Source organism: Saccostrea echinata, unplaced genomic scaffold (genome assembly GCF_033153115.1).
Source record: "Saccostrea echinata isolate AGI-Se365-2 ecotype Australia unplaced genomic scaffold, CSIRO_AGI_Sech_v1 ptg000025l, whole genome shotgun sequence".
Lineage (NCBI taxonomy): Eukaryota > Metazoa > Mollusca > Bivalvia > Ostreida > Ostreidae > Saccostrea > Saccostrea echinata.
The window spans coordinates 14,259,095-14,282,161 of NW_026889774.1; the positions used below are offsets into that span (position 1 = coordinate 14,259,095).

Genomic DNA, 23,067 nt, shown 5'->3' on the forward strand with positions numbered 1-23,067 from the left:
AAAATACAGACGGACGGACAGACAGACCGAAATTAATATCCAACACCTCACTTTCAGTGAAAGCGGGGGACAAAAATCTTGCATTGTAGAGCTTGTGTTCTATGTTTTCTTGAAGTGTAAAGTATCTTAACTCTGACGAAATTAAATGGGAATAAAGGATATTCTGTTAAAAATTCCTACTTTGGCACCCTGTGGCCTCTCTGTATTCTTTGAATCAAAATGGGTACTCTTATGTTCTTAATAATTTACTAAGTGTCAAAAGCTTTCCATATATGGAACCATTAGAAAATATTTCTAGATTTTAATTTTTATTCCAATTAAAATTTTTTTAGAAAAGAAAGCGCGTCGGTATTTTATTTACAATGATATCTCCATACCTTAACTGTAAGGATTGTGTTTATGTACTTCATTTTAAGAAAAAACTACAGTAGATACCACGCCATCATTATACGATGATATAGCCCTGCGATCATATCAATGATAAAACAGCGTTGATGTATCGTGGAAAGGATTAAAACACCGTCACGCTGACGAGGAAAAATACGAAATCAACATTAACCTTAGTGTATCTTGTAAATTTTTATCTTTACTCCAGGACCAAGGAAGCATGCAGGAATTGTTTTGTATAATTATACATGTAATGTGACCGAACCATTGCATGTGGCCGAGGAGATCAGTAGAAAACCAGGGACCTGCCGTAATCAACAATACACACACAAGTTTGCATTTTAAATTCGTTTTGTAAATCCAACGATTAGTTCATTTTTAATTATACCAATCTTCAAAAATTATTATATATTTTCTTTGAATTAGTCTTAATCCCAAAATCTAGCGCATTACAATCAAGTTATTCAGTTTGAATGCTTTTTTTCAATTAAAATCTATATATATTCATACACAAAAGAAAAATAAAAAGGGCCGTTAGTAAATTATGCTTGATCCGTAAACTCTATATATTTCATATCAATTTCAAAAGGCAAAAGAAAATTAAGAAAACCATGGAACATCTCTAAGATAACAATGATACTGTTAGAATTTTTCAGACCAGATGTTAAATGTCTTTTTGCATTGTCACCATAAACAGAAACTGTCCCTTAATTTTGCAATGTTTGTTTAAAAGTATAATTTGACAGATAACTGAATTAATATCATAAAAGAAATACAGGACATGCTTGGTAACGACATAGAGTTTATACAACAATTAATACTTCACAATCTGAACAATTGCCCTAAGAATCTCAATCTGGAGAGCTTTGATTATTTATTTCCAAATCAGTCGAAATAGATGAAAACGTTACGACTTCAACATTCAATTTTTAGCTCTTCTGAGCCAAAGGCTCAAAGAGCTAATGCTTTGGCCATTTGTGCGGTGTGCATAAATTTTTTATATCCCCCGCAAACGAAGTTTGGGGGGGGGTATATTGGAATCAGCATGTCCGTCTGTCTGTAGACAAGATTTTGTCCGGATCATTTCTTGGAAACTGCTGAAGGATTTGTCTGAAAATTTGTACACTTATTATTCGCCATATGAAGGTGTGCACCTGGTATTTTAATCATGATTGGATAATTTTTTTTGCATTTTACAGGTGTTTTTTTTTTCATTTTTATTATGTGCTTCTGTCCGGATCTCTTCCCAGAGATTAATGCATAGATTTGTATGAAAATTTGTACACTTATTGTTTACCATATGAAGATGTGCACCTGGTATTTTCAACATTATTTTATAATATTTCTGCATTTTACAGGTGTTTTTTTTTTCATTTTTATTGACTTAGTCATTTCGGGTTCATGTCTAAGGTTTGGGACATAGAATCTAGAACATCTGTACAGAAATGTGAACTACAGCTTAAACTACTCATTAGAACTAAAAAAAATCACAAAGTATTAAAAACAGTTTTTACATTACACAGCAGATAGTATTAATCCATTTGTCCCTTGGGGGTATCCAGTTAAAGGTTAATTAATGAGTTCAGTGTGGGGAGCTGTTAGGGCATCTCTGATCAAGCAGGACTTATCTATATCTCCTGGGTACTGGGCAGAAAGAAATAAAGATCTCTGTTGTTTAAATCTCTTAATTGTAATTTATGTCTTTCAAAATACATAGTGACTGGAACCAGCCTTTTATTTTTAAAATGAGTTTGATATAAAGGTATTAAAATCAATTTGATTTTATATAATTAATTATGATTTTTTTTTCAACAATCAATTTGCAGAGTGTCATGTCTTACAAAGATGACAGATAGTTGCAAACTATTTTTTTTAATGTAATAAAAAAAAACACTGTAATTATTAGTATTGATGTTTTATTAGGCTGCACCTTAGTTTCATTCATTAAAAAATATAATGAGTAATTAAATTTTCACTGTAAACGTTTAAGCAAATTGTGAACACCTCTCACATCTAGAAAACAGTGATTTGGTACCTTCTCTGAAAAACCCAGCGCTCAAGAACCCCTTGGCCAATTATTGTCAAATTTGATACAGGGTATCCTTGGCCCAAGGGCTTCTGTATATACTAAAACTAGGGTTGTGACCCATAAACAAGGGGAGATAATTAGGAAAATAGAAACAAAAGTACTGGTTGCTTAAAAAAAATCTTCTCAAGAACCACTGGGCAGATTATCATCAATATTACACAAAATGATGAGAATAAGTTGTAGATTAAAATTTGCACGGGGAATTGCCCTTGGGCAAAGGGCGTGTTCTCAAGGTCACTTCAAAGTTGACCAAAAATTACATTTTATTAAAATGTTGATATTTTGCTTACTATAAGGACTAGGATCATCAAATCTTGTCAGTTGATGCATCTAAGGACTTCATATAATGTTGACTCATAAGTAGGTCACGGTGACCTATTTAATTTTGCGACCATTCTTTTTAAAAATGATTTAGATGCATATTTTGAACAACTTGAGGCCTATGATCATCAAACTTCGTCAGTTGATGTATCTTGGGTCCTTGGGGGTATGTCAACTAAAAAGTAGGTCACCATGACCTACTTTTTGAGTTTTATTGCAAATCTCTTTCAAAACAATTAAGGTCATTAATGCGAATACTGAGAGGTTTAGAATCATTAATTCTTGTAAGATGATGCATCTTGGGGCCATAAAACATATTTATTAAAAAGTAGGTCACAGTGACCTACTTTTAGAACTGCAGGCATTCGATTTCAAAGCGTTTTATAGGCATAATTTGGACATTTTAAGGCCTATGATCATAAAACTTCGTAAGTTGATGCATCTTGGGTCCTCGAAAAACATCTACTGAATAGTATGTCACCATGACCTACTTTGAAATTTTATAGCTATATATAAATATTAGGGTACTATTTGGTGTAGAATCATCAAACTTTGTCAGTTGATGTATCTTGGGTCCTCAGAGTAGGTCGACTGAAAAGTAAGTCACCGTGACCTACTTTTCAATTTATATGTCTATTATTAAATATTTAGGGTACTAATTGGCTTAGAATCATCAAATTTGTCAGTTGTTGCATCTTGGGTCTTCGGAGTTAGTCGACTGAAAAGTAGGTCACCGTGACCTACTTTTGAAAATTTATTGCTTTAATTAAATTTTTCAGGTACTAATTGGCTTAGAATCATCAAACTTTGTCAGTTGATGCATCTTGGGTCCTTGGAGAACGACAACTGAAAAGTAGGTCACTGTGACCTACTTTTAAAATTTTATGGCTGTATTTAATATTTTCGGGGACTACTTCGACTCATCAAAATTTCTCTGTTGATTTATCTTGGGTCCTCAGCGTAGGTCAACTGAAAAGTAAGTCACCGTGACCTACAATTTATATGACTATAATTAAATATTTCGGATACTAATTGGCTTAGAATCATCAAACTTTGTCAGTTGATGCATCTTGGGTCTTCGGAGTAGGTCGACTGAAAAGTAGGTCACCATGACCTACTTTTGAAAATTTATGGCTTTAGTTAAATATTTCAGGAACTTATTGGCTAAGAATTATCAAACTTTATCGGTTGATGCATCTTGGGTCTTGGGAGTACAATACCGTGACCTTCTTTTGAAAATTTATGGCTTTAAGTAAATATTTCAGGTGCTATTTGGCTTAGAATCTTCAAACTTTGTCAGTTGATGCATCTTGAGTCCTCGGAGTACAACAACTGAAAAGTAGGTCACTGTGACCTACTTTTGAAAATTTATTTGGCTATAATGAAATATTTTGGGTACTAATTAGCTTAGAATCATCAAAATTTGTCAGTTGATTCATTTTGGGTCCTCGGGGTAAGTTGACTGAAATGTAGGTCACTGTGTCCTACTTTTGAAATTTTATTGCTTTATTTAAACATTTTTAGGTACTAATTGGCTTAGAATCACCAAACTTTGTCAGTTGATGTATCTTTGGTCAGCAGAGTTAGTCGACTGAAAAGGAGGTCACTGTGACCTTATCAGAAAATTGTATGGCTTTATTGAAATATATCAGGTACTTATTGGCTTAGAATCATCAAACTTTGTCAGTTGATGCATCTTGGATTCTCAATGTATGTCATCTGAAAAGTAGCTAGGTCACTCTGACCTACATTTGAAATTTTATGGTTATAATTTTAAAAATCTTTTAGGTATTAATTGGCTTAGAATCATCAAACTTAGTTGATGCATCTTCGGTCCTCAGAGAATGGCAAGTAATAAGTAGGTCACCATGACCTACTCTCAGGTACTAATTGGCTTAGAATCATCTTGGGTTCTCAGAGTGTTTCATCTAAAATGTAGGTCATGATGACCTACTTTTGGAATTTCAAGGCTTTATCTAAATATACAGGATACTTAGAGGCTTCAAATAGAAGTGATAGGTTGTACAGTTTATCAGATGAGCGATTCAAGGCCCTTGGGCTTCTTGTTTATTAACAATCTGAAATTGAATTTTTAGGAAATTTACACAGACTTTTTCACATATTTTAAAATTTTTAACCGATTAACCAATTACATATTTTCTAACCGATTACCATCGTTCCGACCAAGTAACCGGTTACAAATTGCCATCCCTATTAAATATGTTATTACATGTGTTTATATTGTCTCTGTCGCTGGGAATTATAATTGTTTGATTGTATGTTGTTTTACGTCCCATTTGAGAATTTTCACATATAGAAACGTCGCCATAAACCAGTGAGGGGCTTAAAATCCGAAAGAACCGCGACTTTCATTTCTAGTGCCGGGTGCTTGGCAAAGAAACTGTCACTATATTTGTTAGGCAAAGAGAGTACAAAGTTATAAAGAGCAAGGATAGACTTACATTGAATATAAGAATATACAAGAATTTTTAATGTCTTGTGTAAAAAATGCTTTTTTTTGATGGTCAAGTAGATTCGTTTTTTAGTATATGAATATATTTATAATAGACAGAATACCTTTTCTTTACACATTAAATTAAACAATACAAGCTAATTTCAGAGAATTTGTGTCCCCCGCTCGGGGAAAAAAGAAGAGCATGCGCAGTTGGGGGGGGGGGGTCACACTGCCCCCTGTATTTGTAGAATTATTAATTGTATACATGTATATTGAAGCAAATTTAAAAAATGCCAGTATGGATGCTTATTCTTTAATATGTGTATAGAAGATTCTTTTTAATATACAGAATATTTATCACACTGTAATAATGATTTTATGAGATTGTACATGCCAGACATCATAACTGTTTCATTTCACATGTTGAATAGTATCATTTAGTAAATAAAAAAAACAAAAAACCCCATTAAAACAAGCTAATTCAGAGAATTTGTGTCCCCCGCTTAGGGGAAAAAGAAGAGCATGCGCAGTTCGGGGGGGGGGGGGGGGGGGTGTCGGACTCCCCCCTTGATTTGTAGAATAATTGAATGTATACATGGATATTGAAGCAAATAAAAAATGCCAATATGGATATAAAGATTTGAATGCTTATTCTTTAATATGTGTATAGAAGATTCTTTTTGTAAAGAATAATTATCACACTGTAATAATGATTTTATGAGTTTTACAAGCCAGACGTCATAACTTTTTCATTTCACATGCTGAATACTATCATTTATATACAGACCCTGAAACGTGCTATTACCCCACACGCTCGCTGCACGAACGGTACACGCTCGCTACACGGTTTGCACGAAACGCTGCACGGTTTACACGAAACGCTACACGGTTTGCACGAAACGCTACACGGTTTACACGAAACGCTTTACACGAAAGGCTGCACGGTTTACACGAAAGCCTGCACGAAACGCTTTGTACACGTTTCTCACACGCTTTGTACAAGATTCTCGCACGCTTTGGCCTCGATCTGGATTTTCTATTCGGAATCTCTCGGACTTTATTTAAATTATTACGGATTAATCAAAGATAAGTTAAGAATTGCAATCATTCTGATTAAATTAAGATTAAACCTCGCTTCACCAGTACTATATTAACAGATAAAATACTCAATGTTCAGTTGTAATTAATTAATAGTTGTCATTGAGTATGTGACCCGCCCGGTGAAATGCCTATCATCGTCTATGTACAAACCTTTTTCATTAGACTCTAAATTACGCACTGAAAAAAGAAAAATATTTGTAATTCATAATCTTTTATAGCATTCAATGTTTTGATAGTAAAAAGTCGTTTTTATTACTGACAAATAAACTCAGTTATTGATTTGAAAAACAAATGAATAAATTGCGTATGATTTCTGTAAACGGATTGATTTTCTTTTCCTTTCTTTTTAATTATTGATTAATTCATTTTTTAATTTAGTAAATAAATAATTTCCTTTGATTAAATTAGGTTCTGCTTATAATTTGCAAAGGTAATAAGTACATGTACACTGCATCAAACAAGAATATTTTGCGTGAAAAGGGGGGGGGGGTTAGATTACCGAGATCTTACTTCTATACCTGGATAAATATAACGGGCACTTGTTTCAGTAAGCATACCATTGGAAAAAAAATTATTATAGAAACAAATGCTCGTTCTAAGAAAAAAAAGATATCCATATCTCCAGCGGGACCCGATACATGTACATTTAACTCGTTAAATGCATTTTATTCAGAATGGTAAATATATCGTTTCATAACAGAGTTGAACTTTAATTTATCATAAAATTTTATATGGTAGAGAAGCCGGGGGATAGGTATTGTAATTCTTTAGTTCTCTTTTGAGGCATTGTGTTTATCAAATAAAAACAATATATCCATCACCTTGTAAAATTCTTGATTTCAAACCCCGTCTAGCCAAAATAAAAAAATGTAATCAATAGTCGCGGCTCTTAACAATACATTCAATATACATGTATACATGTCCAATGACCAAAAACTAAAAAAAAAAAAATATGCTCTAGAACTGCGTGATTAATAAATCAACTAATACATAATTATTCAGGATTTATTTCTTTATAATTTTTTGTTCACGAATACACTGGCAAATTAATTCACTGTTTACAGACAATCGGTTAAATTTAAGAAATAAAATCCATGGGTATTTATTTCTACCCATTAAATACTAATAAAACAATTTAATTCATGAATTATTGTCGGTTGTCATCTTAGCCATGATTGACAAGAGGTAATATATGTAGCAGAACACGTTTTCAGTTCCCGGCACGCGGAGTCCGTGACCGCTGTTGTAAATGACCTTGATCACAGTCGTAAGAAGAGTGTTGGAAGTGTAAAGAAGATTTCAATGTATTTTTAAGGGGTGCATCGGGCATCTTTAAAAAGAAAATTATTTATAAAAACGTGTTAACAAAAACTCAAAGTTTGTGTTTTCATTTGACCCCCCCCCCCCGGAAATATTTAACCCTATATTTGCCGATGCATGCATATGTGAATTATGATTCCTTTATATGACAATTTTTTTGCATAAAAAGACTATAAATGACTCATCATTTCAAAATTATTTGTATCACAATCTTGTAATATAAGAAAATTTTGTTCGTTTATAAAGAAAAAAAATTAATTGTGTTCCCCGACCTAGAATTCCTATACTTCACATGTATAGCAACGCACTAAATTTTGTGTTTTATTTTTCACGCCTGCCTTATCTGTCTATTATTTTATATTAATTACCCATATGTTCTTGTAATCTCTATATACCATAATTGTAAAATGATGAAGAGATTCTAATAAATGAATGAAAAGGACAAGACCGGATTCCTGATGAATTTTCTTTAAAAAAAATGTTCAGCATTGCTCCCTTTAAAAAATGTATTAAATCAAATACCTTAACATTGGTGTGCATATAATTAATTACTTTTAACACATTTTCTTTCCATCTTTATTTAAATAAAAAAAGAAAGAAAATCAAACAAATGTGAAATACATTACCGAGTAATTTTATTTTGTTGTTTTCGTATTTTTTTTTTCTTAAAATACCACCGGTATGATATATCCGAATAATATTAGTAACAAACAACACAAAATGACATGTTAATCCATCAATAGCCATATCTAAAATAAAATGACTTCCGAATGAATCCTACACGTTTCTCACACGATTCTTGCACGAAAGTCGCACGTTTCTCACACAGTTCTTACACGAAAGTCGCACGTTTCTCACACGCTTCTCGCACGCTCGCTACACGGTTTGCACGAAACGCTTTGGAGCTTACACGAAACGCTGCACGGTTTACACGAAACGCTACACGGTTTGCACGAAACGCTGCACGGTTTACACGAAACGCTACACGGTTTGCACGAAACGAAAAGCGCACGAAAGTTACACGCTTTTTTGGGGTAGTAGCACGTTTCAGGGTCTGTAATAAATCCAAAGAAAAAAAAAGTAAAAAAAAAAAAAAAAAAAAAAAAAAAAGTCGACCGGGATTTGAACACGGCACCTCTCACATGCTAAGCGAGAGTCATACCCCTAGACCACAGAGGCCCTTGATTATACAGCGAATAAAATGCAAACATAAGGTCACTATATAATGTTTATATTCACATTCGATGTTGTCAAAATTTTACAAAATACATGGTGTCTAATTAAGCGTTTACTAAACAGTTCTAATAGATGAACATGTAATTAGAATATAAAGTCCGCCGACAACCTGTATTATACGTAATAACTCTCCAGATGTCCCGTGCTAAAAATAGTGCTAAACGACTTCTTAATAGTAATAGTATATAAATTAAAAAAAACGGGGCGGGACACTTGGCGAGGGATGAGAGAGGTCAAAGGGTGTTATGGTGTAAAATTTCATTGCAAAAGCTCAAAAGCTTCTTGAGATATCGCCCGGAAAAGAAAGTGTTACACACAGACGGAATGTATGAATTTACGATCTTGAGCTTTGACCTTTTGACCTCAAAATCAATAGGGGTCTTCCATAGGCCACAAGGAGTTGTTATGTAAAATTTCATCACAAAAGCTCAAAGGCTTCTCGAAATATCGCGCGGAAACGAAAGTGTTAAAACAGACAGAATTTATTACCTTGACCTTTGACCTTTTGACCTTAAAATAAAGAGGGTTCTTCCTTAGGCCATAGGGAGTTGTTATGCAAAATTTCATAGCGAAAGCTCAAAGGTTTCTCGAGATATCGCGCGGAAACGGAAGTGTTACAGACAGAAATACAGATGGACGGACGGACAGACAGACCCAAATTTTTATCCCCAACATTCAGTGAAAGCGTGGGACAAAAATGATATCTTTGGTTGTTTCTGCGGGAATTTATGTTGAATTGTTTCAGAAAAAATAACTCAGGTAATCGAGAAAGAAAGACACTTCATTCTTTTCATTCATTTCTTTTACAAATAATCATAAACAAGCTAATTCAGAGAATTTTTGTCCCCCGCTTAGGGAAAAAAGAAGAGCATGCGCAGTTCAGGGGGGGGGGGTGTCGGACCCCCCCTCCCCCGGATTTGTAGAATTATTAAAAATATACATGTATATTGAAGCAAATAAAAAATGCCAATATGGATATAAAGATTTGATTGCTTATTCTTTAAAATGTGTGTAGAAGATTCTTTTTATATAGAATATTAATCACACATTTTTATTTCACATGTTGAATACAATCATTTAGTTTATAATAATAATAAAAAAAGAAAAAGCTTCGTCGGAGAATTGAACCCGGTCTCTCGCTTGCTAAGCCAGCATCATACCCCTAAACCACCGAGGCACTTGATTGTATAGCAGATTAAATGCAAACAGTAGGTCACATATAATGTTTATATTCACGTTCGATATTGTCAAAATTTTAATCAATACATGGTGTCTAATTTAGCCTTTACTAAATAGATGTAATAAGAATATAATGTCCGCCGACAACCTGTATTATACGTAATATCTCTCCACATGCCTCTGTGCTAAAAATAGTGCCATGCGACTTTTAATACAATACATGTAAATAATAATTAAAAAAAACGGAGCGGGACACTTTGAGAGGTGTAAGAGAGGCCCTAATGAGTTATGAAATAAAATTTCATTGCAAAAGCTCTAAAGCTTCTTGAGATATCGCCCGGAAAAGAAAGTGTTACACACTAACGGAATGTATAAATTTACTACCTTGAACTCGGACCTTTTGACCTCAAAATCAATAGAGGTCTTCCTTAGGCCAAAGGGAGATGTTATGTAAAATTTCATTGCAAAAGCTCAAAGGATTCTCCAGATATCGCGCGGGAACGAAAGTGTTAAAACAGGCAGAATTTATTAATTTTGACCTTGACCTTTGAACTTTTGAGCTCAAAATTAATAGGGTTTTTCTTTAGGCCATAGGGAGTTGCTATGCAAAATTTCATTGCGAAAGCTCAAAGGGTTCTCGAGATATCGCGCGGAAATGAAAGCCTTACAGACAGACAGAAATACAGACGGACGGACAGACAGACCCAAATTAATATCCCCCACTTTCAGTGAAAGCGGGGGACAAAAAGTAGGATCAAGTACATCAAACGTGTGTTTCACTGATGGCTTGCTTAGCAGCGTTTTGTATTGTTAAACGACCATGGTTTTCATTAAAAATAAATAGGGAGATTATATTCAGTGGATGTAAATATTTTTCTACACAGATCAAGAGAGGCCAATAGGGATCACTGCATGTATTGATCTACTTATATCTTGATAGTGACAAATGGGAGGGGGTTAGCACTTGCTAATACAAGCAAGTAAAGAAATTTACTTTATGATTTTTTTTTACTGAGTATTAGACTATATAATTGATCCCTGAATATCCTATTCCTCATGCTATTCGGCATAATATTTTTGTTTATCAGTTTGTTTTGTTTTATTTTAGACTTCCATGACTTCTTTACAGTTTCAATAGTATTATACTCAGATGACTGTTAAGGCCCTTGGGCCTCTTGTATTAATTGTTCATATATATATATATATAATAAAAACTTACTGCTACAATTTATCATTCAAGATTTTTTTTTCATTTATAAATAGGTTTACCCATGCTTTTTCACCATGTATGCAGTATAATGGGAATGACTATTGGAACTGTTACTGGGAGATATGGAACTGAAATGATAGCTACAATATTTGGGAGTGAAATAACAAATCCTCTTTTACAAATTCGTTGGTTTTTACGAGAAACAGGAAATTATGAAACTGTTCTCGGGGAAGTTGTTGACCATAGCTTTATGTTTTTGTTTGGTTTCTTTCGTATTGGAATTGGATCATACTTGCTGTTGAGGTATTTCCAACAAGATACAGACTTTCTGGGTCGTTTTGGGGCAGTGGTGATTTATGCTATTAGTTGGATGTTTTGGATTAATATTATGGTTTATGCAGGAAAGAAATACAAAAAAAGGTTTCAAACATTTCAGCAGAATAATTTCAAAAGAAATAATGACTCAGTTTACAATAATGGTATATTACTTAATGGTGGTGTTTTCTATTCCAATGCTCAAAACCGCTGTGATACCTCAGGACTTTCAAACGGAAATTCATCAAAAGTACATGCAAAGCAGTGTAATGGACGTAGCAAAACATCCTAGTGACAGAAATGAAACTACAGTATTTTGTACTGCAGATTGAGATAGAAGGGTAATAGCAATATAACAGTAGCAGTATGTTTGAATGATGGCATTTTTTAAATAATTTTTTTTTTTATTTTCTCGGTAGATTTAGGTCTGAAAGATTCTTGTGAAGGATAATTGTAGCATAAATTTTGAATAAAAGAATACAATTGGAAATCAAATGGAGCTTTAACTAGTTAAAATTTATTCAATATGTATAGTAATGTTCAATATATACAGTAATCTGAATTGGTGAAACCTGTTTAAGATCACCTGAGCTAAAGTTGAGGCGAATTTTTCAGATCAAAGAGTGCCTGGTGTGTGTCTACATTATTCATACGTGATGTTGTTCGGAAAATTTTCAAATTTTGAACTTTCTCTTCTGAACTACTGTGCCAATTTTTACCAAATTTGGAACATCAGTACCTATATACGTGTTGTTATTTATTTTACAAATTTTCTATGTTGGTTCTCGCAAATGGCTGGGACAATCTTGTGGGAACATCACAAAAGAGGAGGGAAAAACAGCTGTTGTATTACAGTGAACACTCAGTTTTAAAATGGCTACTTTTGCCATGGAAACTTACGAGAAGTGAAGAATTAAACGGCGAAAATTTTCTGTTTTTGCATCATTTTTAGACGGTGGCTATTTATAGCCACAGGCTTATGCTGCCGTTCTTGGTTTTGAATGAACAACATTGTATCCTTAGTGGAACCTTGGCGGCATTTTTTGCAGAGACAAACTAAAATGAGTTGGTTTTGATGCTTGAAAATAAAATGTACATGGCTAACAAATCCTCAAGTTATTTCCATTTTTTTATACCCCCGCTCCGAATGAGAGGTGGGCATACTGATTTACCCTTGTGTGTCTGTCTGTCTGTGTGTCTGTCCGTCACAAATTTTGGTCGCAGTTTTTTCAGCAACTACTCATTGCAGATGCTTGTTTTAGCACATTCTTTGTTTAGGCATGCCATATGATGGGATTCATTTTTTTACAATTCCGATGTCAACTTCCTGTTTATCCGTGCGTCTGTCCGTAGCATACGTAACAAATTTTGGTTGCAGTTTTTTCAGCAACTACTTATTGCTGGTGCTTGAAATTTTAGCTCACTCTTTGTTAAGGCATGCCACATGATTGGATTCATTTTTGTGCGAATCCCATGTCAACTTCCTGTTGATCCGTGCCTCTGTCCGTAGCATACATAAATTTTGGTCGCAGTTTTCTCAGGAACTACTCATCGCAGATGCTTGAAATTTTAGCACATCCTTTCTTTAGGCTTTCCATATGGTCGGATTCATTTTTGTACGAATCTGATGTCAACTTTCTGTTTATCCGCGCGTCTGTCCGTAGCATACATAACAAATTTGGTCGCAGTTTTCTCAGGAACTACTCATCGCAGATGCTTGAAATTTTGGCACAACCTTTGTTTAGGCATGCCATATTTTGGGAACATTTTTGTGTGGATCCGATGTCAGCTTCCTGTTTATCCGTGCATCTGTCCGTACCATACATATCAAATTTGAGTGATAGTTTTCTCAGCAACCTACTCATCGCAGATGCTTGAAATTTTAACACACTCTTTGTTTAGGCATGCCATATGGCGGGATTCATTTTTGTACGAATCCGATGTCAATTTCCTGATTATCACTGTGCCTGTCCTTAACTGAACTTGGGTATTCACATCAGAGCGGGGGTATTATTAGTGAGCACTGGCTCACAGACTTGTTTTATGAGCGCATAGATTACTTGCCGTAAATATATTTATTTATTTGAGAACACCGACATACAATCAACTCGTACACAAACAGATTCGTACTAAAGAAGACAGTTCGTACACAAACTACAGAAAGCAAAACATACTAAAGTTGTACTGTTTTATGAACATGATACACGTTTTTAGCTCACCTGAGGCGAAGGCTCAAGTGAGCTTTTCTGATCAAAATTTGCCCGTTGTCTGCCGTTGTCGTTGTAAACTTTTCACATTTTCATCTTCTTCTCCAGAACTACTGGGCCAATTTCAACCAAACTTGGCACAAAGTTTCCTTGGGTGAAGGGGATTCAAGTTTGTTCAAATGAAGGGCCACGCCCTCTTTCAAGGGGAGATAATTACGAAAAAAGCGAAAAATTAACGGCTTCATTGAAAAATCTTTTCAAGAACCAATGGGCCAGGAAAGATGAAACTTATGTGGAATCATTGTCAGGTAGTGTAGATTTAAGTTTGTTCAAATCATGACCCCCGGGGGTAGGGTGAGGCCACAGTGAACGATCAAAGTTTAACATTGCAATATATAGGAAAAATCTTAAGATCTTCTCAAGAACAGCAAAGCTATAATTGGTCATATTTATATGGAAGCATCCTCAGGTGGTGTAGAATCAAGTTTGTTCAAATCATGACCCCCGGGGGGTAGGGCGGGGCCACAATGGACGATCAAAGTTTAACATAGGAATATATAGGAAAGATCTTTAAATATCTTCTTCTCGAGATCAACAAAGCCATGATTGTTCATATTTATGTGAAAGCATCCTCAGGTGGTGTAGAATCAAGTTTGTTCAAATCATGACCCCCGGGGGTAGGGTGGGGCCACAATGGACGATCAAAGTTCGACATATGGGTATATAGGAAAAATCTTAAAAAATTTTCTTCCCAGAAAAGCAAAGCCATGATTGGTCATATTTATGTGAAAGCATCCTCAGGTGGTGTAGAATCAAGTTTGTTCAAGCCATGACCCCCGGGGGTAGGGTGGGGCCACAATTTACGATCAAAGTTTTACATGGGAATACATAGAAAAAATCTTTAAAAATCTTCTCGAGAACAACAAAGCCATGATTGGTCATATTTATGTGAAAGCATCCTCAGGTGGCATAGATTCAAGTTTGTTCAAATCATGACCCCCGGGGGTAGGGTGGAACCACAATGGACGATCAAAGTTTAATATAGGAGTATAAAGGAAAAAGCGTTGAAATACTAAACTGATTTTTGTTTTTTTTTTCCTAGTGCTCAGGTGAGCGATATGGACCCTGGGCCTCTTGTTTTAAAGTACATGTTCGTTGTGTAAATATTAAATTTTAGTAATTTTTTTTTTAAAGTCAGAAAAATTTGAAAAACAAAAATATAATTGGTGAATGGTTTCACATTTTAACACATTCCCGTTTGAAAGGCAGAGACTTTTTACTTGGTGGTAGATTTTAGGTGAGGGAGTACACAGGTGTAAGCAGGTGTAAGTGCTAATTGTTGGGCCGTTGTTTATACACCTAATTCTCTACGGATTTCTTCGTTATTGCCCAATCGTGACGGGTGGCACCTGATCCCACCTCTAAATTCTGAGGTCCATGTTTGTTTCAAATTTGTATCGTTTCATTGGACTATCGAGATTGAATACTGTTCATTATCTTCATATTTCATTTAGGGCTTTCAGTCTATTTACGGTCGTATTATCTGACAATCCCTATAAACAGGAAATGACATATACAGTAAAGACTCTTCTTTTTTTTTTTAACTTTACTTGTGTTGTATTAATTAACCCCCTTCCCCCGCAGTAAGGCATTTTAACGCATATACCGTGATCTCGCAGTCACGCATTTGAAAGCATATACCTTTTCCCCGCAATCACGCACATTAACGCACATTTCGTTTTTGACGTTTTCTGCTCTGATAACGCGTAAAGTTTTGATGGTTTAATGATGAATGATTAGGAAATAAATTTTGTTTTTAATTCTTTCCTAAAGTATTTGACAGAGGAGAGGAAAAGTCCCTTGAGCTGAAAAAAAATGTCATCCAATTTTTTTCATTAAGGTCTTTCGTCTTCACGGAAGACCTTATAGTGATTCTATTGTTTCTTATTATTATTAGAGTCTTTCGTCTTCAGCGGAAGACCCTTCTATTATTCTTAGGTTTCTTTTTTACCTATATTATTATTCTTTTTTCTTTTTACAAAATTTGTGCAGAAGATTTCTCGGAGATGGCTTGTTCGATTTTATTCAAATTTTCGTGGTAGATGCGTTGACATCTGAAGTTAATTCCGGCATGTCTGTTAAGGGATATTTACTTCCGGTCGAAAGTTATCGCCCTTTTATTAAGATTCAGAGGACCCCGTTGTCTGCGATGGAACTCAAAAACGGCTTAAGCAGTGATTATAGAGGACATGTTGCCATTATGCACCTGGATTTAGATATTTTTCGGAAGTGCCTAGTATGGAAGCTCGGTAGGGGTCGAAATTTAGGACACGAATCATGAATGAATTTTTGAGACATTTTGTATCATATCTTTTAAAGTATAATTATTTTGTTAAAACATATTGAACAATATTTGTGCAGAATGAAAATATCTGAAACATGATATCAAGAAAAAAGCGCTGACTCATCACATAAGGGGCCGATAGGGGCCAAAAGTCTTTAATCGATAACCCTTAAACAATCAATATTTTTGTATACATTACTGAAGCAAAAATATTTATCTTAACAAACTACAACTATATATTATGATTTTTACGTCATATGTCACATAAATAGGGGCCACAAAGGGCCAGAATGCTTAATCTTTGACGCTTTATATTTCGAAAAGGGGAAAACATTTTGAAAAGCAATATTGAACAAAAGGTGCTAAGAATAATGTTCTCAACAATGTGCATCCTTTTAATTTTTCCTGAACAGCCCCTATCAGGACTTAAAGGGACGGCCCCTAAATATTTCAAGTCTACATATCTCGAAAACGAAACGAAACTTTTGAATAGTTGTTGCACAAAAAGTCTTCAGAATTACAAGACCTTTCATTTGATATCAAGAGAAAGGGGCTGACCCCTCAAATTAGGGGCTCAGAGGGGCCAAAGATCTTTCACCTATAACTCTTTAACGTTAGATATTTTGATATTAATTATTGAAGCAAAAATGTTCATCTTCACAATCTGCAACCATATATTTTAAAATTTTCATCAAATATTACGTAATTAGGGGCCATAAGGGGCAAGAATACTTAATCTTTGACGCCTTATATCTCGATAAGGGGAAAACATTTTGAAAAGCAATATTGAACAAAAGGTGCTAAGAATAATGTTCTCAACAGTGTGCATCCTTTTAATTTTTCCTGAACAGTCCCTATCAGGACTTAAAGGGACAGCCCCTAAATATTTCAAGTCTACATATCTCGAAAACGAAACGAAACTTTTGAATAGTTGTTGAACAAAAAGTCTTCAGAATTACAAGACCTTTCATGTGATATCAAGAGAAAGGGGCTGACCCCTCAAATTAGGGGCTCAGAGGGGGCCAAAGGTCTTTCACCTATAACTCTTTAACGTTAAATATTTTGATATTAATTATTGAAGCAAAAATGTTCATCTTCACAATCTGCAACCATATATTTTAAAATTTTCATCAAATATTACGTAATTGGGGGCCATAAGGGGCAGGAATACTTAATCTTTGACGCCTTATATCTCGAAAAGGGGAAAACATTTTGAAAAGCAATATTGAACAAAAGGTGCTAAGAATAATGTTCTCAACAATGTGCATTCTTTTACTTTTTCCTGAACAGTCCCTATCAGGACTTAAAGGAACGGCCCCTAAATATTTCAAGTCTACATATCTCGAAAACGAAACGAAACTTTTGAATAGTTGTTGAACAAAAAATCTTCAGAATTACAAGACCTTTCATGTGATATCAAGAAAAAGGGACTGACCCCTCGAATAAGGGGCTCAGAGGGGCCAAAGTCTTTCATCTGTAACTTTTAACAGTGATGTTCATCTTCGCGATCTGCTACTATATATATTTTAAAATTTTTATCAAATATTACGTTTTTAGGTTCCATAAGAGGGGCCCAAAACCTTTTATTTATAACTCTTTAGTGATCAAAATTTTGATAAATTTTGATTCTGAAGCAAATTGTACGATTTGACTATTTATATATTTATGAAGGAAAATCTCACTCAAATTCGTATCTCATCTTATCAAAAATCGGACGGAAGACCCACTCGTTGCTCGCAACGAGATCGCATCTAGTTATTATATTTTTTTCCCCAAAAAATTTGTGCACGCGATTTCTCAAACAGTATTCACTGGATTTCAGTGAAACTTTCAGAAGTAATAGACCATGATGTAAACTTTGTTCATCACAAAGAAAAATTGGAAAATTCCCTTCCGGTTCCAAGTTATGGCCAATTTCCTGATTTTAAAATGGATTTTTGTTTTCGCAACTCCTTCAGAATGGCTAAAGATATGAACTGGAGACATGTCAGAGATGATAGAGCATGAGTGATAGATGTTCAAAGTAATTTTTTTGGCGTCGTCATTACTTCCCGTCGCCGCCGGAAGCAAATTTCAAAAGTCAATTTTTCAACCTTTTTGTTTTTCCATTTTTTAAAATGATACTAGTAGGGATAATAGAGACTTTCATTTGAAAATTAAGTAAATAATTTGGTTTAAAATTAATTTATCTTGTTATAATTCTTTTTATTCCCATACATTTGTGCAGGATATCTAGAAAGGTGGATTTCAGTGAAAATTTCAGAGTTAATGGACAATGATATGAACTTTGTTCATCACAAAGATAATTTGTAAAATTTAACTCCGGTTCAAAGTTATGGACAATTTCCTGATTTTAAAATGGATTTCGTTTTCCAAACTCCTCCAGAACGGCTAAAGATATGAATGTAAGACATGTCAGAGATCTTAGAGGATGACTTCTAAATGTTCAGTTAATTTTTCATGCGTCGTCGATGCCTCCGGTCACCATCTAAAGCGAATTTCAAGAATCGATTTTTTTTCAACTTTTTTTCTTTTAAATATTTTTTAATGATTTAAGTAGTGATAATAGAAAATCTTACCTGAATGCTAAAAATATACTTTATTTCAAAATCATTAAATCCTTATTCTAGAAATTAGTCACTTTTCCTTTCAAAGCGTGCGTCCCCAATAGCATGGTGATTAACGACGTGCCTCTCACGCAGGCGAGTCGAGTTCAATCTCAAGAATGTTAAAAAAAAATTTTATCACTTTCCTTTAGCTTCAATTTACGATTTTATCTTTAAAGTGTTGTCTGGTATTTATTGCTGTTCGAATTTTGGATATTTTCCCACTTTTTAAATTTCATTGTATTTTTTATACGAAGGAGTTAAAAGGATTGCACAAAGATGTGTTAGGAGTGAGGAATGAATTCTCCTTTGGCGTCTGATGACGGAGAAGAGACGGAAGACCTTCTTCAACTTTTTTGTATATTTCCAATTAAGTACTATAGTAGCTTTAATGTACTATAATGAAGAAATAATATAAAATATACAAATTACCAATACTTAGGCAATAAACACAATGGCAAATGTATGAGGAAAAACAACATGTATATCAGTCACTGTTGGCAATAGATTTATTACTATTTATAGCATACCGATCCCGATGTACATTCATATTAAGATTTAACGTTACTACTACACTCCTCCTCGTTTTATGAAATGTTCTTGGGGAACATGATTATACTTTTAACAACCATATAAGTAAAGACCGTCATTGTAATAGAGAGTAATCTCCTGAAACATTCAGATGTGATGCCACTAAACTCCCAACATCATCAATTCAGGTGTGCTGCCACTAAACTCCTAACATCACCAATAAACGCCGGTGTGTTAATTCCTTTACCTCGTGGTGACAGGTAAGGAGAATCCATCTCTAATAAAGTCAGTGGGAATGGATTTTAGTCCTTGTATCTGTTCATTGCTTAAGTTCTGTAGGGCTGCAATGTATCCAAAGTACACGTTGATGAACTACTTCTGTACAATCTCGGCATCCCCAGTAAAACAATGAATATGGATCAGCTGATTTGGCTTGCAAACAGATTTCATTATCTGCAGGGCTCTTGCATGAGCATCAACTCCAATGCGATCGTCAAGAGGGCCTCAAAGATGAAGAATAATGAGCTTGGAAGGTTTGCATAGTCCAAGTACTTTCCGGAATGTTTCATATTGTCGACGCAAGAACTTTGGTGAAACAGTCCGATCTAACCCAATTTCCCCAATTGCAGATACATCTGGCAAATGAGCCACTCCCTAAAGAAATTGGAATCGATCAACCATCAGCTCACTGATATGTTTGGGATGCATGCCTAAAGCTAGCTTACACTTAACCTTATAAAGTATTTCAGGGTATGACTGAGGCTCGCTATAGACAACCACGCCGCTGACGAGTTGAACAGGCAGGTTTTGGTGATCTGTTGATTTACAGTGTATTATGTCTTCAACAGTCTTAACCTGGCCAAATAATTTCTGACTAGTTCTATCAAAAGCTTCCAATACAGTGTCTGGTACCTTGTTCTTCTCATCTGAATCTGAACCAACACATTCATCTATTAGAACAAACTCGCTGGATTCCTCCTCTATCACATCTAAGGAATCATTTTCATTATCAGTGGTGGACGAAGATGTACATGAGGGTAATGGTTGATCTAATCCCCCTTGAAGACACCATTTGACTTGTTGTTCTGTTGTGAGTCTAAGTAGAAGAGCGACCAAGTACCTCCAATGTAGTAGCAAGGCTGGGGAGTTCACAGGATGTATACTAAAATGATCTGACTCCTTCCACGCTTTATACTGGCACATTGCTTTAATTTCTTCAAAATCATATGTCAGTTTTGAATATTTTTAATATTCCAAACAACCAACATGAATTTGAATTACCTTATCTATATTGGATTCCGAAACTTCATAAAAGTCCTTACAAACAAAGATACATAGCGGGTTCCAGTAAGTGTTCAACCAAGCCTCTTTCTTTACTCCTCACTAAGATATTAACAGTGGTGAAGGGGAAACTTCAAGAGTACTGTGCAACAATATGTTCGAGAGTGGTGTAATCAGATGTGGATACTTAAAAATTCCAAGGAACTTTTGGAAAATTTGAAATCACAAGATTTTATCAAAATCAACAACATAAAAACTTACGACTTTTTAACTTTATACACAACCATTCACCACGATAAATAAAATCCAGGCTTACTGATATCATTGACAGCTGCTTTTTCAATAAAAATGGAACTCGTAAAGGATTTACTTACCTTGTCATTGGTCATTTGCAAAATTATTTTGTTAAAGACATTCTGATTGTACACACAAGTACTCTGAAGTTGACATTAAAAAGATGCTTGAGTTTCTGATTGATAATATCTTGTGGTTTTTGGAGACCAGGTCTTCCAACAATCTATTGGAATTCCCATGGGTACCAATTGCGCCCCGTTATTAGCAGACCTTTTCTTATATTCATTTGAAGCAGAATTTGTCCAAAATCTTATACGTGAAAAGAAGAAAACACTTGCTGTGGCTTTCAACTCGACATTTAGATATATCGACGACGTATTGTCAATTAACAAGGGTTATTTCCACTCTTATGTCGATACGATATATATCCCGGTGAGCTTGAGATAAAAGATACAACAGAGTCTGACACATCTGTTTCATATTTGGATATTTTTACTAGAAAAAGACGTTAATGGTAATAAAACAACCAAGCTTTATGTTCAACGTGATGACTTTAACTTTTCAATCGTCAACTTCCCTCACTTAGCAGCAATATACCTTCATTACCTGCATCTATTTAATGAATTTCTAGACCGTACCAACTGTTGTGTGTCCTTCAAAAGTTGAAAATGACATCTTTGTGGGGAAGTTTCAGATACCAATAAATTACGCTGCACTTTTTGATCTCTGGGTGTTTGATTGAATTTTATCAATGGAATGGTATCGTCCACATCTCTGATAAACTCACTCCAGTTTTGATGTACTCTTCTGCAATAATTGTATACACTGCATGGCAACTGTTCTAGTTGGACATCTTCTTGGTAATACGGACATGCCCCTGTATCAGGAATCCGAGAGAGAGCGTCGGCATTCTGATGTTTGTTCCCTGGTCGGTGATAGATGTTCATGCAGAACTGACTCAACTCCTATAACCATCTTGCTAGTTGTCCATTTGGGTTTCTAAAATTCATGAGCCATTGGAGACTACTTTGATCTGTCCTAGTGTCAAAAGGTCTACCTAGCAAATAATGACGAAAATGACGTGAAAACCTAATTATGGCTAACATTTTAAATTTCCCTCTTCTAGGAATGGTAAGAACTGGGGCACTTCGTTAATGCATTTTCCACAGATTCAAAGGAATTTTCATGCCTTTCGTCCCAATGAAAAGGAGTTTTACTTGTAAGTTCATATAAAGGAGCTGTCATCTTCGCAAAATCTTCTATGAAGCTTCTATGATAATTTGCGAATCCACAAATTTTCCCACTTCTTTGATACATTTAGGAGCAGCTTTCCATCTAGCCGTGGTATCGAAGAAACTTTGGCTAATTTTTATACCATTTCTTCCTACTGTTCTTCCCAAATAATCTACTTCTGATTTAAAGAGTTCACTTTTTTCCCTTTGAGTTTAATTCCATAATCTCAGAAGCGCTGAAATACTTTGGCAAAATTACAGATATGACTCAAAATAGTGACCTAGAACAAGGACATCATCTAGGAAAGCTAAAACAACTGACCAATGAAGTCCTTTCAAAACTAGGTTCATCACTCTTGGGAATGTTGCAGGGGCAATACATAGGCCAAATCCCATTCTTTTGAATTGAAAGAGTCCATACTTTTAATGAATGCAGTTTTGCACTTATCTGAATCTTTTATTTTGATCTGTCAATATCCCCAAGTTGCATCAAGCTTTGAGAACCAAACATTACCTGACAATGAATCAATACACTCTTCCACCAAGTGTAAGGTAAATACATATTTTTTGGTGATTTTGTTCAAAGCTCGATAGTCTACACACCACCGTACACTTCCGTCCCTTTTGTGAATGAGTACAGGGGGTGAAGCCCATTCAGAGACTGATAATTCTTACATCTGCCTTGATCATCTTTTCCAGATGTTCTTCTCCTGCAAAACACCATGGTGTTCGCCTTAAGAGTTGTTTAATTGGTTGAGAATCACCTGTATTGATAAAATGTTCAATAGCAGTAAAATTTCCTATGTCATATTCATGAGATGAAAATACATCTGAGTAATTGATCAACACAGTTTTAAGCATCTTTTGCTCTGCAGATGTTAAATATTGACTTGATCTTTGATACAGATCTTGTAGAAGTCATGGAATGTTTTGAGTATCTACAGACTGACATACCTTAG

General features: G+C 34.9%; 1 protein-coding gene across 2 annotated transcripts in view; it reads left to right on the forward strand.

Moving 5' to 3' along the window:
- Positions 1-12,089, forward strand: part of LOC133192650 (TLC domain-containing protein 5-like) — a 33,726-nt gene extending 21,637 nt beyond the window's left edge. The window contains exon 3 of one of the 2 annotated variants that reach the window (XM_061328650.1): positions 11,352-12,089. In XM_061328650.1, the coding sequence (XP_061184634.1) occupies positions 11,352-11,905 (554 nt within the window). In that variant the 3' untranslated portion in view covers positions 11,906-12,089. The remainder of the gene's footprint in view (positions 1-11,351) is intronic. The other variant, XM_061328649.1, reaches the window with a different exon arrangement.
- Positions 12,090-23,067: the final 10,978 nt, after the last annotated feature.